Raw genomic sequence first — 18,028 nt, forward strand, 5'->3', positions numbered from 1 at the left:
CTCTGCCCACCCCTCCGTCCTCCCCTCCCTCCTCCCCTCCACCCCTCGCTTGCTCTTTGTTGCTCTTCTCCGTGGCTGTCTCCCTCTGTCCCTCCCTTTCCCTTCCTTTCTTTGTCTCGTGCTGTGTCCATTTCTCATCCTCTCTCCTCTCTCACTGTCATTCTTTCCCCGTTGGTGCCCGGGCTCTCCCTCTCTCCCTCGTCCTTCTCGAAGGCGGCCACCGAGGCTTAGCGCGGCCTCTAAGTGTTCCGACCTCGACTTCTGGGTGCGGGCCCTGCTCCAGCGCTGTCTCCCATTGCACCGCCGCTGCTAACCCGCGATTGCTTCCCGGGGCTGCCCGGCAGAGGCTCGGCCTGGGCTGCTCCGATGAGCCGTGGCCCAGCTCAGCGGGCAGATAACGTGGCCTCCGTGGCCGCCCCGGCCCCCGAGGCCCGGCTGCGTGCGGCCTGCCCCGCTCTGGCCGGGCTGGGCTCAGAAGCGCAGCAGCCCCCAGGGACCAGCCAGCCCCGCCCTGGGCTGCGCCGCTGACCTGGAGTTGTCCAGCAAAGCGCAGGGGCCGGGCCGTGCTGGGGCAGAGAGCGGAAGGGCATACCGGGAAGAGGGAACAGCAAAGGGGCCCAGAGGCCCAGCGGCCGGCTCAGACCTCGTCCTTTCCCCGCGCAAAACTTCCCACTGCGTTACAGTCAATTCCACGTCCCTTGTCGCCGCCCGCCAGCTCCCCAGGGCGGCCCCTGCCTCCTGCTCCCCCGACTCACCCCGGTGGCCTGTCCTGCTGTTCAGTTCCTGCTGCAGGGCCCCTGCCTGCACCTCTCCTCCCTGGTCTTCCCAAAGCCAGTTCTTTCTCATCTCTCAGGGCCCTGCAAAATGGCACCTCTCAGAGGAGCCTTCCCAGCCCTAACCTGCGCCCACCCCTCCTCCCCTTCCCTTTTGTCCAGCTCCATCCTCTCCTTCCATTTCACCGCTGGCTGCAATGTTAGAGCCGTGTGTCCCCTCCTAGGAACTGTGGGCATAGGAGTCCCTCGCAAGGGCTGCCACGTGGCGGGCCTCTGTACGTGTTTGTTGAACAGCATGTGGTTTGGAGCCAGGCAGGGGCGCAGGAGGGAGGGTATTAATCTAAGGGGCAGCTGGAGGGAGCCCCGGAGAGTGCTGAATGCTTTGCAGGAGCTGAGGACTTTACTCCACGGACTCATGAGAGCCATGGAAGGTTTTACAGCAGGAATGTGAGAAGCCCTTCCTTGAGGAAAGACCCCGGCTTTCCTGCCACTCCTGCCTGACCCCAGGTGATGATGGTGATGGTGCTAACAGCAGCCGGGTGTTCTGAGCACTCACTGTGTGTCGTGCCAGGGCGCTGTTCGGCCTCTCCCTATAGAATCTCACGTACCCGCACCTCAGCGCTATGGGATGGACGATTAGCATCTACATTTTGCAGATGAGGAAATTGAGGCACCAAGTCACTGGAGCTGAATCTTGCTCCCTACCCCCACCCCAGCGGGCCCTCCCTGGGTAAGAGGGATGATGGGACTCAGTCGCGCAGTGAGGACTCGGGCCCCTGCCCCACGGCCACAGCGTAGGCTGGCAGGCCTGTGGGGCTCGTGCCCCACCCCCAGCAGGCAAGATGCCACCAACCCCTGCATGCAGCTGCCACGGGGATTTTTAATAACAGGAGTGATTTTTGCATGATGAATGAGGCACTGCCGTTGTGTACATAATGAAGCCCTAATGTTTTCAAATCCCCATTTAAGGAGCTGATCTCACCCCATAATGAATTTCAGATCACATCGTGGAGCTTTTGTCCATCCATCTTCTCCGTGGGCCACCCACCTGCCTTGGCACCGAGAGGGTGGGGCCTGGCAAGGGTGGGCTCTGCATCCCCCTGGGCCAAGCCCAAGCTTGGGTTTGTTGATTGAGTGAGCGACCAGGAAGGCATGGGCAGAGGCACAGTGGGGCATCATTCCAGGTCCTGGCTTCCAAGCCCGAGCAGAACCTAGGAGGTGAATGGAGGCCAGAGACAGAGTGGGGGGTGGGCTGGGAGAGGGAAGGGTACAAGGCCCCTGGGTGGGTCATTTCTGCAGGCTTGGGAATTTGGGGATTCAGCAGCTTAGGCATCTGCCCCTGAAGCATCTGGTACCTTCTCAGGGACTCAGTTTCCCCATCTTCTCAGTGAGGCCTGGCCTCTTTTGGGCCTGGTATTTGGTGTTTCTATAGCCCTCCTTCCAAGATGGAAACCAGGATGATGCGGAGATGCCTGGGGCCAAGGTGACAGCTGTGGGCTGCACTGAGGTGTGATGGTGTGAGCCCTCCCCAGGCCGGTGCCCAGCTCCTGGGGCCAGCGGGGCCAGGTGTCTGGTGGAGAGAGGTCCCTCCTGGGCTTTCTCGGGGACATCTCCACCCTGGCAGTGCGTCCCCTCCCTCCAGTAGAGAGGCCTCTGAGAGCGTGAAGGCGCAGAGGAGTCTTTTGCTTCTGAAGCCCATGGCTGAGCCTCGGTCCCTATCTGTGAGAGGCGGGTGCTGGTGTGATGAAGCACAAGGTACCTGGTGCAGTCTCCAACTGAGCGCCCACGGCTTGCGAGGACGGGGTGCTGTCACCGACCTTGTTGAGGCACAGAGAGGTGAAAGTGACCCAGCCAGGGGGTGGAAGAGCTGAGGAGGTGGCACGTGGGTCTGGGAAGCTCCTCAGCCTGTGTCTCCGAGGCCTACGTCTGCTCTGTCCCTGGAAGCTGTGCCCCCAGCCAGCTCAGAGGCAGCAGTCACAGGCGAGGACCTAGAGACACAGGCTTATAGACCCCACTTTGCTGTGCGACTCTGAGAAAGTGGCTTTGCCTCTCTGAGCCTTGGTCTCTACTTCTAGAAAATGGGGGTTAGTAACGTGGGCCTCAGTTTCTGCCCCTCCTCTAACCGTGAGAGGTTGGACAAGTTTCTTAGTTCCCCTAGGCACTTTCCGGGGTAGCACTTTCCGGTAGTTGCTCCCTGCAACTCAGGCCAGGGTTCGGAGACTCACAATTAAGTGACTTGCCCAAAGCCACCAGCAATCTTGTGCCCAGGATTTCTGGGAAGAGAAATCCCAGTAGGGGGCGGGCAGGGGGCCAGATCCACAGGATGGTGGAGGGGGATGGGGGAGTGGACGGAGATGGAGGTGCAGGTCCAGGGCTGGTCAGGATATCCTGCCCTCTGGCAGGGGCAAAGCTGCCCCCCACTACCACCCCCCAGGTCACAGGCCTCCCCCTGTTCCTGTAAATAATTAATTAGCTCCTGCTTGCTTGTTTGTTTAGCATGAGGAATGCTCCCCTACTGAGATGCATTTATTGCTGAATAAATTTAAATATCTAATCTTCCCCTCATGAATATTACAGTACCCTAAATAGCCGCCAACATATCCTAAGTGCCTTGGCTGATGGCCCCACTGGAGCCCGCTGCCGTCGCCCGCCCATGGTGGTTCTGAGGGGGGCCCCGCTGCAGCCCGCCCTGTCCCCGTCCTCAACACCCTTCCACCGGGAGGCGATGGATGGAGGCCTCACGAGCTGAGCCTCCAGAGCCCTGGGCTGAGTGCAGGGGGGGTCCCAGGCCACGTCAGACCAAGCAGGAAGGTGTCCAAGGCCAGGGCAGAGGGTCAGGGGCTATGCAGAGAGAGGCAGAGAGGGGTCTCCAAGGGTTTCGGGCGAGGCAGACATTGTCCCCAGCAGCATCTGAGGAGTGGCCTGGGGAAGAGCTGGCGAGGGAGATGGAAGAGTTCAGGGGAGGGTTAGGGGAGGACAGGGGAGAGCGGGGTCCCCAGAGAGCCTTTCAGGATGGAGGTGGCAATCAGCCAGGTGGGGACAGCTGGACAGTAGAAAAGATAAGCGGCCTCAGACCACTCAGCAAGATAAGTCCCCAAAGCACTCCCTCTGTTAGGATGGGGATGTGTCGATGTGGGGAGGGGACAGGAGCAGGCTGTAGGGGCTGGCAGCGAGGCGGGGCATATAGACGAGGCCTTCCCAGAGGGTGTGGACGCAGCCTGGGTAGGGGGTCGGGGTGGGAGGGGAGGGACAAAGCTCTTCTTTTATGGTTCTAGAAGTAGAGCCACTGAGCTGGGGGACCCAGCCTGCCAGCTGCGTGACCCTGGGCAAGCTTCCCTCTCTGTGCCTCAGTGTCTTCTTCTGCCCAGCAGGGAAATGAATAGTGCTCCTCAGGTGGCTGTGCGGATCAAATGAGAGAAACGAACGTGACTCACCCGCCTGGCCTGGCAGGAGCTGCAGAGGCTGCTGTCCAGGGCATCAGGGAGCCGGATGGGGGCGCTAAGGGGAGAGGGCAGAGCGGGGACCGTAGGGGTCTTCTGGCCACTGCAGAAGAAGGGTTCATTCTTGGCCTGGTGGAGAGACATCTGAGGAAGGCCCCGCCACCCTGGTGTGCTGTCTCTCCAGGTTTTCTGCTGACTCAGGTGGGGTTTGAGCTAAAGGTTTGAGGCTTGTTTGGGTGGCTAAGGGACCTGGAGAGGCGACTAAGTTGTTGGTCAGCTGGTATGAACTGGGGACAACCGACCTCCCACCAGGTAGCCCTAGGGGCCAGGGCTTTTTCTAGCTGCTCTTGGGTCAGGTGGGAAGGGGAAAGGAGGGACATCTCCCTTAGAGGGGACCCCAGGAAGCCTCCTCCTCCAAGTCTCCAGGGCTCAGCTTAGCCCAAGGTAAGAGCCAGGACAGGGCTTGAAGGTCAGAGCCAAGGGAGTTGCTATGGGAGTGTGTGTGGGAGGGGGGCCCTCGGGCCTATGACTAAGGACAGCAGGGCTGGGGGCTCCCTTCTGCACTCAGGGGTGGGAGAGAGAAAGAAGGCTGGTGCATGGAGAGGGAAGGAGGCAGGCAGGAGGGGCCAGGGTGCCGAGACCCCAGTGCCAGGACCATTCTGCGCTTTGGCTTGTTGGGGGGGATGGCGGGGTTGGGGTGATGCCCAGGGCCTGTCCCTCACCTCCGCTTTGGGGAACCCGTCTCCTTGGTGCCTGCAGAGCAGTCACCTGGCCCTGGCCTGGTTCTGGAAACTGCTGGGGGTGGTGCTTCAGCTCAAGTCCTCTGCTAGCACCAATTTCAATCCTACCTCCCTCATGCCCCCAGGTCAGCCCCAAAGGCCTGGCTGCAGGCCTGTTCACTTCTGCAGGAAACATTAAGTCCCTGAGACACGGATCTCACTGAGCTCGACTTCCGCACAACCCCCACTGCCGGCCAAGGTCACCTATGGGGTGTTAGCACCAGGAGATGGCAGGCAGCCCAGTGCCAGGTGGCTGAGACCACTGGGGCAGAGCCGGGAGACTCCTAGGAGAGCTGGCTCGGACACATCCCTATGCTCGTCCCCATATACCATGAACACTGAGCCCACCCACCTCCCATCACACTCTCCACTGTACACATAGCCTGAACATGCCCATATTGTCATAATCAGTCAACACCCACATGGCCTCCACTCTTGCCTAGCACTGGCTTAAGTACGTTACAAGAGTTAACTCGCGTAATCCTTCCAAAGGCCCTATGAGGTGGGTACTACTATTATCCCATTTTACAGATGGAACAACTGAGGACCAGAGAGGTTAAGTGTCATGCCCTGGGTCACATATCTGTGACCGGCAGCGCTGGGATTTGAACCCGGGCTGCCCAGCTCCACAGCCTCTGCTGCTGCCCACTGTCTTGGGTGCTCCCATGGCACCTCCACCTGGCACAGATGCCGGCAGGTGAGCCCCAGGCCGTGCACCCACCCGCTGCAGCACCTGGATGCGCGCGGCTCCAGCCCAGCCTTGCCTTGAGTCTCATTCTTAGCCTCCTCCCCATGGGCTGCAGCTGCCTTTATCCCTGCATAGGAAAGGAAGGGGCCACTGCCAGGGTTCTCCTAACCCCTCTACCCCCCACCCCAGACACCCCTGAGATGCTCTGGGAAATCGCCTGGTGCCAGCTCCAAGTGAAGTCGCAAAATTAGGTTTAATTGGGCCCCACAGGGCACAAGAGAAAACAGAAGAAAGGGGGGTGGTCCAGCTGGTGTCCCTGGACCTGTGCCGAGACGTTGGAGGGGTGTGATGAAGGAGAAAGGGCCTTGATTTGTGCATCAGTAAGATGGGGAAACGGTGGTCCTTTCCTGTGGCCAAGCCGCCTGAGCACCAGCCAGCCGGCGCCCGGGGAGCTCCTGGCACAGGCCTGAGGTGCCATCAGAGCTGCCAAAGCTGGGCCATGTTCTCCTGGCCTGCACGCCCACATTTTCCAGATGAGGCAGTGGACGTTCAGAGAGAGGAGAGGCCTTGCCAAGGTCTCCCAGCCCAGCAAAGGTTTGACCAGGGCCTGCCTGGGCCGCTCAGGCCGCGCCGGGGAGGCCGGGCTGCAGGAGTGTGTCCTGCGCGCCTCCTGCCTCGCGCAAGTTGTTTATCTGGGCCTAGGTCCCCAGGGTCGCTGGCGAGGACCGGGGGCCGCCCTCGGAGAAACAAGCCTAGGCCTGGTCCCAATTAAGCCGGATGCGCTAACGAGGCGCCCATTAACCAGCAGGGGTTTGCGCACCGGAGACACCTGAGCGGCCCAGGCGCCGTGGCCCTGGCCACCTTCGTGCGTGGCGCAGGGAAGAGGCTGAAAGACCCAGGCCCCCGATCGAACCTGCCAGGTAGCACCCGTAGCTACCTGGCCTCCGCTTCTTCTGTAAAATGGGTCCTAGAGTTTGTCGCAGCCTCGTGGGCCGTTGTCTTGGGAGGTGGGCTTGGGATCGGACCCGACACTGAGGCCCGGGAGGAAGCGGCAACTAGTCGCGGGCCCCGCGGCGCGTCCGGGACAGAGCCTGGAAGGCGAGCTTCCCCTCGCCCCGGCGCCGGCTCCGGCTCCGGCTCCGGCTCCGGTTCCTGCCGCAGCGGACCCCGCCCCAGCCTGGGAGGTCGCAGCCCAGCCCGAGCCCCTGCAGCGCGGCCGGGAACGAGCAGGGGAGGCCGAGCGCGCCCCCCGGGAGGAAGCGGCAACTAGTCGCGGGCCCCGCGGCGCGTCCGGGACAGAGCCTGGAAGGCGAGCTTCCCCTCGCCCCGGCGCCGGCTCCGGCTCCGGCTCCGGCTCCGGTTCCTGCCGCAGCGGACCCCGCCCCAGCCTGGGAGGTCGCAGCCCAGCCCGAGCCCCTGCAGCGCGGCCGGGAACGAGCAGGGTAGGCCGAGCGCGCCCCCTGTCGGCCGCCCCGCCCAGCTTCCGCCAGGGCCGGCTGCGGCCCGTCTCTGCGCCCTGGTCTCCCCAGATGTGAAACAGACTCGGGCTGGGGTAATAGAAGCGGCCGGAGGCCGCGGGGGCAGGACACGGTGAGTCCTAGCACAGCCGAGGAGGCTTCTTGGGATTGGGAACATTCAGCCCATCGGCCTCAGCCTTCCCTTTGAAACGTGGGGTCAGCCACGCCTGACTGCCTCAGGGACGCGGGGGGCCCCTCGGCTGACTCCCCCTCCCCCGTAGTGGACGGCTGCATTCACCGGGCCGCCGGACCACTGCTCACCGACGAGTGCCGGACCCTGCAGAGCTGCGAGACCGGCAAGGCCAAGATCACCTGCGGCTATCGGCTGCCGGCCAAGTGTGAGTCCCCGACAACCCCCAGATGTGGGGCGCAGACAGGGCCCCGGTAACTGGGGCCTTAGGGGTGCAGTCCCTGCTGAATTGCCGGGGGCCTCCTCAGGGGGCGCTTCTTAACCGTAAGGGACGGACCTGGCCTCTCCTCGCACGCTCCAGGAGCAGGTGGGGCGCGTGGGCTGGGAGCAGGGACCTGAAGGGAGGGGAGGAGCCTTCATGCACCCACTCGAGCCCCGGGTCTCCGCTGAGTCCACGCAGGTGAGGGAGGGGGCGCGGCGCGGGCCTGCTTGCGTCTGTCCAGCTGTGGGCGTGCGGTCCTGTGCACGTGGGGCTTCAGGCTCGAGGACACACCCATGGTCCCACACGGTTGTGGTCCTTCTTCTGGGGAGTCTCAGAACCCCAAGGGGAACAGAGGGCTGGTCCCCCCGCCCCCCCAGCTCAGGCTGGCAGGGGGAGAGAGCGCGAGCCAAGGACCCCGGCCAACCTGACGCCGTCGCCCCCCGCAGACGTCATCCACACGGTGGGGCCCATCGCCCACGGAGAGCCCAGCGCCAGCCAGGCTGCCGAGCTCCGCAGCTGCTACCTGAGCAGCCTCGACCTGTTGCNTCACCCCCGCCCCGCCCCCAGGCTACCCCAATGAGGCGGCGGCCGAGGTAGTGCTGGCTGCACTGCGTGAGTGGCTGGAGCAGCACAAGGACAAGGTGGGCCTGGGCCCGGTCGAGGGCTGGGTGGCGGAGCGCGGGGCCGGCCGGCTCCGGTCCGTGCCCGCCCTCTCTGGGGTGCACACCCCTGAACCCCTCCTGTGGCGGGGGCAGGACAAGGCAGGTGAAAACCTGCGGGGGCGGGATGGGGGTAAGATCGAGGATAAGATCGAGGAGCAGGGTGTGGGTGGCTCCTGCCCAGGCTCAGCAACCCCTGGCGCAGGTGGATCGGCTGATCATCTGCGTGTTCCTCGAGAAGGACGAGAACATCTACCGGCACCGGCTCGCCCACTACTTCCCCGTGGGTACGTGCCCTGCGCCCCTCCCCCCCTGCCAAGGTGCCCGCCCCTCGGCCAGCCCCCGCCCCTCGCCCACCCCACCCTGGGGCAGGCTCTCACTGTCCTCTGCCTTCCAGCCTGAGGCTCCCCGCAGCCCACCCTGCCCGGGACTGGTAAGCAGGGCCTGGCCTGCCGTGTGGCTGCCCTAGACTAACCTGCCCACTAACACACCTGCTCATACCCACGCAGGGAGGAGAGGGAAGCCAGGGAGGCCGCCTGGGAGGACGAGGGGAGCCCACAGCTCCCTCTGACCTCTCTGCTCTGCCCTCAGACCTGCCTGTGCCTGTGCCACCTCGCTCCCAGCTCTGAAGTCACCAAGCCTGCAGCTGTGCCTGGGCCAGGCCACCCCTCTTCCCTTGGTGCCCTGCCCCTAAGGAGCCTCCTAATAAAGATCACTTGTTGCCACTTCTCCTGTCTGAGCTGAATGGCGTGGGGCTGGGGTTGAGGGAAGCAGCCCAGAGGTGTTGGTGGAGCCCTTGGACAGGAGCTTTGGCTTTCAGGGGCTGGCAAGAGCTCTTGGTGAGCCAGGCAGGTGGAGGCGCAGGCCAGACGGCAGAGGCAGCAGCAGCACTTCACATTTATTGAGGGCCTGCCCCGCGGACCTCACAGCCTGGGGGCTGAAGGCCCACATGAGCTGGGGTGGGGGAGAAAAGAGGTGAAGGCAAGAAGGCAGGCAATGCAGACACACGGTGGCCCAAGCAAAGGGGTGCAAAGCAGGCACAGGCAGGGGCCCAGGGGAAGGGTGGGGGGAAGTGGGGGACTGGCAAGTCCTGCCTAGATCTGAGGACTGTGAGCCAAGTGCAGAGTTGAAGGTTACCCCTCCCCCACCAGGTAGGCACCACCTGGGGGCACACTGGGTGCCCCCCGCTCCTCCACCTGCCCTGAGCCAGGCCCCAGCATCACATCGCCCTCTCCATCCAGGACTCCCTGACCGTGCAGATCGGGTGGAGGGTAGGGAGCTGGGTCTGGGACCCTGGCCAGGACGGTAGAATGAACGCAGGGCCTGTGAGGGAGCAGCTTCAAGTGCTAGTAGCCCTGGGACCCTGGGTAAGTCCCCAAGGAATTTAGATTCCCATGGAAACCACTGGGCCAGCTAAGGAGGAAAGGGGCGAGGACTTAAGGAAGCAGAACTCCAAGTAGCCAGGAGGGGTCCCCAAGAGGACTGGCCCCCTCAAAACTGTTCCTCGTAGGGAAGCCTGGGGGTAGACAGATGGAAAGCTGGGGGAACCCACCTGGGGGGAGGGTCATAGCCAGACACACAGCAGCCAGGCGGGCAGCAGTGCAGGGACAGGCACACACGCGGCTCACCACCAGCATCCCCTTTAATAAAACATGGAAGGTTGTATGACAGGAAAAAAGGGGAGGAGTGAAATACGACCATTTACAACCACAAAAAAAAACCTCTGTACATGTCTAGCGCCTGGCAGAGGGGAGGGCAGGCAGGGCAGCGGCAGGCCAGGGCCAGCCCTATTTGTAAAGGATGTCGTAGTGTCCAGGCCGGTAGAGAAGGTAGACCTTGGGCTCGGAGCCCTCCGGGAAGACATGCGGGTTGGTGGTGCCGCCCTCACCGCGGTCCATGTACTCCACCTGGATGGAGACGCTGAGGGCCTGGGCCAGCGCAATGATGTGGATGTGGTCACTCTCCTTGCACATGGGCTCCACCTCCTGCGGCACAGGGGCAGGTTAGGGCTCGACTTACCGCCCCTCCCCATGCCCCTGCAACTCCTGTTGCTCTCCCCAGGGAGAAAAAAGGGAGGGTCCCAAGTCAGACAAGTGGGGAGGGGGCGGCACCTGCTGGCAGAACTCCTTGACAGTCCGCCCGCCCTCGATGAAGTGCTCAAAGAACTTGCTCTCCCGCTGCAGGTAGCCTGAGGTGAGCAGCCGCAGGTAGACCACAAGGTAGTCTGAGGTGCTCTGGTCATTGAAGGAGGCCAGCAAGTCAGCTACGGAGACCTGCTTCTCCACCTGCTCAATCAGGTCCATGAACTGCCCCCATGGAGGGACAAAGGGTAAGATGAGGGAGGAGGAGATGGGTCGACCCCACCACAGCCAGGCAAGCTACCCTCCACCCTGGCAGAACCCAGTACAGGAGCATCAGGGCTCACCGTGTTGTGGAAATCCTCAATTGTAAACTCAGTGAAGCCCTGGGACACCAAGTCCTCTTTGCTCTTGGCAGACACAGCCTTGAACCTGTGGGCGGGAGGGAACGGAAGGCCAGCATGGGCTCCCCAGCCAGCAGAGCAAGAGCCCAGAGAGGCTGGCCCAGGGGCAAGGGCCCAGCCAACACTGTCTGGCCAGCCTCAGACAGGCCAGTCCCCACCCCCAGCTCAGAACAGAAGCCCCAAGCAACCTGTCCTCTGGTGTGATGCAGAACTACACCTCCACTTCATCCAGCAAGAGGAGGGAGCCCCGCAAGTCCCTCAGGTGAGCCCTTGCCCACCTCCTTCAGTGCCCAAGTGCCCACCCTCCTCACCGTTGCAATTCCTTGCTGTCATCCAGCAGCGCCTCCAAGTGGGAGAATCCAAAAGCTCGATAGAAGCAGTTTCCATCAGGCCTGGTCTTCCGGATGTATGAGTACTTTTTGTGAAGGTCCTACAGAGGAGCAGCCCCCACCCGCAACCCGTCAACATCAGGCCAGAACCAGGGCTGGCCAAGGAAATGCCCCCCTAACAGTCACACCACAACAGGTGGCAACTGAGCTCCAAGCATCCACCTGCTGCTGTTCCTGGCTCCTGACTCCAGGCTGCTGAATGTGATGACAGGAGCCACTTAGTGACCCACTGCCCAGAGCACCCCAAGAAAGCATCAGGAGGGGCTGACCATTTAACCCAGTAGGTAAGAGTGTGGTGTTGATACCACCAAGGTCCAGAGATCAATCCCTGTACTGGCTGGCAGCCAAAAAACAAAACAAAACAAAAAAGCCTCAGGAAGCTGCACACTTATGTACAAACTGGTTGAATGGGTCACCAAAGCAGTCACCAGCCACGGGCCATGCCATGTTGCTGGATCTGGAGGGCTGTTTGTTTACAAAAACAGGCAAGTGAATCTGTCCTTGACCAATGCAGCTTTTCCAGCCCTTCACCCCAAGAGAACTTCAGGGCAAGCAAGGCAGAGCAGGGGGGCACTTTGCCAGGCTCTATGCCTCGGTGGGGTGTGAGCCCCCCCACTGAACAGCCCACCCCGCCCCCCCGACTGAGAGCAGTCCTCCCACAGCCAGGCCTTTGCTGCAGTCCTCCCAGGGCTGCAACAGTCTCTCTTGTCTACTTCTAGATCCTTCCCTGCCTCACAGGTATGATCTCCATTCAGTCTTATCTGGTTTCCTCCCAAAATGAAATGGAATTTCTTCTGTCTGTTGCACCTCCCCACGCTAGTCGGCTGACGGTGCCTCCTGGCAGGGACGCTTCCCTCCCCTGGCCTGGGCCCCTGCCCCTTCCCCAATGGCTAGGCTATTTCATGCCTTCTCCACTCTCTTGAACCCCTACCCTTTTCCCCTACCCTCCTCCCTCCTCAGACCATGACCTTGTGTCCTTTTGCACTGAGAACCTCCTCAGCCCCCAACAGCCTCGATCTCCAGAGATCTGTCCTGGCTGCTACCTAAGCTGCCCTTCCCCTCCACACCAGCCTGTCCCCTCCCTCAGGTTCAAGCCTACCTCTCCTCCTGCATCATCAGTTTTTCTCTCTCTACTGGTTTACAGCTTTAGACCCACACAACATATAAACATACAGTTAGTTCTTGCTCTAAAAAGAAAAAACCTGGACTTCATATACCTTTCCAGTTACCGCCCAATTTGTCTGCTTTCCTTTACAGTAAAACTCCCCATAAAATTGTCTACACTCACTGTGGCCACTTCTCTCTGCCATGGGAGACTTTGCGTCAGTCAAGGTCACTAAGTTGGAGGGTTAAGCCACTCCTCCTCAGACTGGCCCCTCAGCAGCACTGAGGCACCTGGATGGTGGACCCCACCCTCTCCTTATCTCCCTCCTCCCTCCGAGGCACTCCTCCTAATCTCTGTAAGTTCTCTTTTTTTTGTCCTTTTTGAGACCGGCCGCACTGTGCTCAGCGCACCGGTCATCCCTATATAGGATCCGAACCTGCGGCGGGAGCACTGCTGCACTCCCAGCACCGCACTCTCCCGAGTGCACCACGGGCTCGGCCCATCTCTGTAAGTTCTGAAAGTCAGGGCCACCACCACACCATACAGCACCCTTCCTCAAGACACCGTGTGTCACCTGCCAGAAGATGGTCATGACACATACCCGATACACAGTGCCCCTGCCAGGGGAACCACGAGCCTGCACAACCCTGCTCAGGCCTAGGACAGCTTCCACTTTTAAACTATACTTGTTTTCTTGATGACAGCAGTCTTGAGGATTAAATAGCCCCAAATACAAATCTTCACCCACATCTTAGCCCTCAACTCCGATTTTGGCTCTCACATCCAACTGCTTCCCCACACCTCCTCTGGACTGTCCACAGGCAGCCGAGCCTTGACCTCCCACTAACCTGCTCCTCACTGGGGCCTCCCCACATCAATCCACCACAACTCTGGCTGTCAGCTGTTCAAGCCCAGCAGATCCTCTCAGCTCTACCTTCATTGTATCTACTATCCAACTGCTTTTCGCTGCTTAACTCTACCACCCTGCTCCCAGTCACTCCCACCTTCTGCAGGTTTTACTGCAAGAGCCTCCTGGCAGGTCTCCCTGCCTCCCCTTCGCCCCCTGGAGTCTATTCTCAGCCCAGCAGCAAAAGTGACCAGAGTAACCTGTTAGACGTGCCCCATCACACTCACTCACGCGCGCGCGCGCGCACACACACACACACACACACACACACACACACACACACACACACCCTCCTTCCCTCTCCTGCTCCCCACTCTGCTCCAGCCACACTGGCCTCCAACTGCCAGGGCGCCCTCCCGCCGCAGCCTGTGTGGCTCTCAGATGCCTTGCAGCTGGCTCCCTTGCCTCCTTCCATTCATTCATTACTCAAATACCAGCTTCTCAGTGAGGCCTTCCCCGACTGCCCTAATTGCAAACCCTCCCACTCCCAATCTCCTTTCCCTTCTTTATCTTTCTGCACAGCACTTACCACCTTCTGACAAACCACACATTTTAGTTCCCCCTTTGGCTTTCCACGCTGAACTGTAAGCTTTATGAGAGCAGGAGTTTGTCAGTTTTAGTCATCACTCTATCTCCAGTACATAAAACAGCACCTTGACCACAGTACATGCTTGATAAGATGTTAAATGAACAGCACACAGTGACTACAAAGAGCCCAAATCATTGTCACTACCAGAACAGCTACTATAATCATTCTGAGCACTTACTCTGTGCCGGGCACTTTGCTTCAGGCTAATATCCATTATCCTATGAATCCTCACGGAAGCCCATTTCCCAGAGCAGCAAAGCCTGCACCCAGGTCTGCTTGGGCTCTGCTGTCACAGCCCTGTCTCTCTGCACAGGCAAAAAAGGTGGGCTCAGACACAGCACACAGAATAGGGGTGTCAAGGGCAATGAGGTAGATTCCTGCACAGACAACACCCTCTAGACATTCATTCATTGAATGACTCGATGGGAAGAACCCGAGGCCCATCCTGTTGATTTTACCAGGGTGGCCTAGTGTGACAGGTAGGCCTTGAAATGGGGGCCCTACTCCACTAATCTGCCACGAGGCAAGGAGAAACCCACTGCTTACTAAACCCAGCCTGTGACCAGCATCATGTCCTTCCACCCTCACACTTGCCCTGTGAGGCAGAAGACACATCCTCCCAGAGAAGAGCGAACAACAGAGGCTCCAGGAGTTCAGTGTGTTGCCCAAGATCACAGAACCGGAAGTGGTGAAGCCAGGGCTCAAACCCAGGTCTGCTGGGCTCCAAAACCAGGGCCTTCATCTCTCCACAGGCCTCTTGGGGAAGTCACAAACACCCTGAGCAAGGGGTTTGGGTGGACCACTGATCACACACGGCTGCATCTGGCCTGCAGGTACGTGTGGCCCACACAACATTTTAGATTTGAATTAGCTGCCAACTGTTAGAAGTCAGAAGATTTCATTATTTCTGGCTTCTCTAGGAAAAACTTATCTGGCAACAATGGAGTGACAGACATGGACACTCCCACTTGCCCCAGGGAACTCCACTCCTGAATACTGTCTGGTTGATACTGAGCTGTGGTGCCCTCCTTGTTCAGCACCTGACCTGGCCACCTTCAATCACCTGGGTTACCTGCCTGGCCACCTGAAGGCCCCTCCTCCACGTGGAAGGCTCTTAGCATCTCTGATCTTTGGGGGAAAAGGTGGTGTAGTGGATTGAATTATGTTCCTCCAAAACTCACTGAAGCTTGAGTTGTGTCCCCTAAGTTTTATGTATTAGAAACTTGGCCCCCACTGTGACTGTTAAGAAGGTGGAAAATCTTACTATGGCAACTGAAAGGTGGAGCCTTGAAGAGGTGATTGGATTGTATGTAGGACCGTGACGTAGTGGTTTAATGGATTAATGGTGGATTAATAATGGATTAATAATGGTGGTCAGGGGCCGGCCCGGTGGCGCACTGCTATAGTGCGCCGCTTGGGAGCACGGTGGCGCTCCCGTCGAGGGTTCGGATCCCACATACAGACTGGCCGCTCACTGGCTGAGTGAGGTGCGGGCGCGGCACCGAGGTTTGTGATCCCGTTGCCGGTCCCAGTCCGGTACGGGCGCGACACTGAGGGTTGCGATCCGTTGCCGGTCACGAAAAAAGACAAAAAGACAAAAAAAAAAAATAATAATAATAATAATAATAATAATGGTGGTCAGGGGCGTGGTTCTGAGGGCTTTAAAAAGAGAGTGAATGAGGAGGTTACTCTGCTCTCTCTGCTCCACAATTTTCGCAGTGTGACACCCTGCCATCACTGTCGCCACCACCAAGACCCTCTCCAGATGGACTGTGGACTTCCCAGCCTCTGAAACTGTAAGCAATAAATTTCATTTTCTTACAAATTACCCAGTTCTGTGTATTTTCTTATAAGCAACAGAAATGGACTAATACAGGGGGGAAGAATAACATTTACTAAACTCCCATGCTGTGCCTACTGGATACTGTTTACACCTGCCATTGTCACGCTGCAACCTCCCAGTTTGCCTTAGTCTGAGTGATGCAGCAGGGCCCTGCCCAGATGTCTGTGGCCCCTTTCTCCACAGCTGCCTGCCTCTCCACAAAGATCCAGGAGGCAGGCTATGAGACATACCCCTGCCACACTCCTCCTGCCCTCCCAGCACCAGCCCCCACACAAGCACCACCTCCCTCAATCTCACAACCACCCTATGGGCAGATGCCTTCATTATCACTATTTTACAGCTGAGGACACCCATGGCTCAGAGAAACTGAAAGATTTGCCAAGGATATAGCTGCTGAGTTGCAGTCTGGATTTTTTTCTTTTTGGTGGCTGGCTGGTATGGGGATCTGAATGCTTGACCTTGGTATTATCAGCGCCACACTCTCCCAAATGAGCATGGATTTGAATGGAAATCTTTTTCAGTCCAGAGCCTGCGCATCTCAAGAACCAGCAACAAGAGGTGGCCCCAACACCTTACCCTCTCAGAGACTAGGCCCAGCAAGGAACAGGTGTGAAGCAGGCACTCTCCTGCTCCTGCCCCCAAGGTTCTTTCTGCCCTCTCTGGCCAGGCTCTCACCTTAATCTTCTGTTGGTAGATGTTGTCATCCTCAGCATATTCCTTGTACAGGACAGAGAGCTCCAGCCGCTCTGACACCAGAGGGTTCTGCACAGCGATCTGCAGGAGGCAGGAATCCATCATGCTCTGGCAGGGAGATGGAGTGACCCACACCTAAAAGCCAGAATGCCTACAAAAGGGGTGCTGGGCTTGCCACTGAGTGGCACAGTAATCCCCATAAAGGCATCCAGAACCTAGCATAGCCTGGGGAGGAGGAGGCTTCCAAAGTAGAGACAGACAGTAGGCCTCAGGCCCAACCTATGTATCCACAATGGAGTCACTGGCCACTGCTTCCCCCACCCTCTTCAGCCCCTCACCTCTTGCTGAATTCGGTCCTGCTGAGCCATGATGGCTTCATCATAGGCCAGACAGTTAACGCCTGGAAAAATGAAAAAAGCCAAGGATTACAGTGGGTCCTGCCATCTCCACTGCAGGCAGCTGGGACAGGGACAAGAGCAGCCCAGGAGCAGGAGGGCAGGCTTGAATCTAGAAGCATATGTCTTACACCCTGCTCCACCCAACTGTGTCATCTTGGCAAAGTCCCTTCCCCTTCTGGGCTTTAGCTTCCTCATCTTTAAAATTAGGGGGTGGAGGTGATCACCCCATGTTGCACTCTTCCAGCTCTGACACCCCTTACTCTGTACTTTCTAACATCACTTCCCAGCAGCCTGGGAATGCTCTGGGGCCAGGAGAGGTCTCTTGAGGAAAGTAACATGAGCAGGAAGAGTCCTGGGCTGGATGAGAGCATCCTGTGAGCCTGCACTTTACTGGATCACACGCTTCATCCTCCTGCTGTCCTGGGTATTGTTAATGGTGCCCATTTTACAAAACAACACAAATGCAGAGATGAAGTAACCTGCCCAAGGTTACAACTAGTAAAGACCTATGGTCAGATACAGGTTTGTCTAATTCCAGTCTGAGCTCTTCGCCACAAATGCCTCTCCCCTGCTACCTCACTGCAGAGCCCTTTTCTCAGCTGTGAAATGGGGCTAATACCACCACCTTTCTCCCCTCACTGAAATATCACGGAATAGGTGGCACCTTAGAGGCATACCATTCAGTGCTCTAGAATCATCAGCCAGTTGGACAGGTCCACCCTGTAGACTCCATGCTGAGCAGCCACTGGTGAGGAGCCAGGAGACCTGAATTCTAGTCCTGGCTCTTATTCTGGGGCCTTGGGTTTCCCAGTTCTCGGTCCCTCGAGTGTACGGTTAGAATGGAGGGTGCATGTGTGCTGAATGACTCCTAAGGTCAACACTTTTGGGCCTGACCATCCCGGATTCTCAGCTGGGCCTCAGCCCATCCCCTACACTGCTCTGCAACAGAGCTGTCCCTCTTACCCAAGTGACCTATTCAGTCCCCAGGGCCCAGCTCGTAGGTGGAAAAGGAAAGGGTGAGACCGCTTCTGAAAGACCCATCTCCTCAGGGGTCTAAGAAAACAATGCCTAGGCAGGCGGAAAGGGGATGCAAGGCCAGGAGAGGGGGCTCCCGGGAAAAGAAGGCCGCAGCCCTCAGGGGCAAACACCGGCAGCCCCTCACAACACGGGGCCGTCCGCGACATCCCGAACGGCCCGCCCGCTCCTTTGTGCTCCGTAGCCCGCCTAACTCGACGCCTGCCGGGCGCGGGCTGCTCTGGAGAAGGCGGGCGGCTCGGCCCCCGCCTGGGCCTGGACTGCACGGGCTGGGGCGCGAGGGATCGGGGCGCCGGGAGCCAGGTGCCGGACGCCGAGGGGCTGGGCGGAGGGCGGGGC

The 18,028-nt window shown here is 59.3% G+C and overlaps 2 protein-coding genes across 2 annotated transcripts in view; one reads left to right on the forward strand and one right to left on the reverse strand.

Annotated features, from left to right (window-relative positions):
* The window catches only part of MACROD1 (MACRO domain containing 1), a 175,820-nt gene extending 166,843 nt beyond the window's left edge, over positions 1-8,977 (forward strand). Inside the window, 5 exon segments of the mRNA XM_008567432.1 lie at positions 7,419-7,535; positions 8,036-8,153; positions 8,155-8,230; positions 8,454-8,535; positions 8,840-8,977. Of these exon segments, the coding sequence (XP_008565654.1) occupies positions 7,419-7,535; positions 8,036-8,153; positions 8,155-8,230; positions 8,454-8,535; positions 8,840-8,877 (431 nt within the window). The 3' untranslated portion in view covers positions 8,878-8,977.
* A 150-nt stretch (positions 8,978-9,127) lies between these two features.
* Positions 9,128-18,028, reverse strand: part of OTUB1 (OTU deubiquitinase, ubiquitin aldehyde binding 1) — a 9,642-nt gene continuing 741 nt past the window's right edge. Inside the window, exons 2-7 of the mRNA XM_008567434.1 lie at positions 16,595-16,656; positions 16,239-16,337; positions 11,042-11,160; positions 10,674-10,758; positions 10,360-10,554; positions 9,128-10,233 (exon numbers count right to left, since the gene is read on the reverse strand). Coding sequence (XP_008565656.1) covers positions 10,036-10,233; positions 10,360-10,554; positions 10,674-10,758; positions 11,042-11,160; positions 16,239-16,337; positions 16,595-16,656 — 758 coding nt within the window. The 3' untranslated portion in view covers positions 9,128-10,035. The remainder of the gene's footprint in view (positions 10,234-10,359; positions 10,555-10,673; positions 10,759-11,041; positions 11,161-16,238; positions 16,338-16,594; positions 16,657-18,028) is intronic.

This window comes from Galeopterus variegatus, unplaced genomic scaffold, assembly GCF_000696425.1.
Source record: "Galeopterus variegatus unplaced genomic scaffold, G_variegatus-3.0.2 Scaffold319, whole genome shotgun sequence".
NCBI lineage: Eukaryota > Metazoa > Chordata > Mammalia > Dermoptera > Cynocephalidae > Galeopterus > Galeopterus variegatus.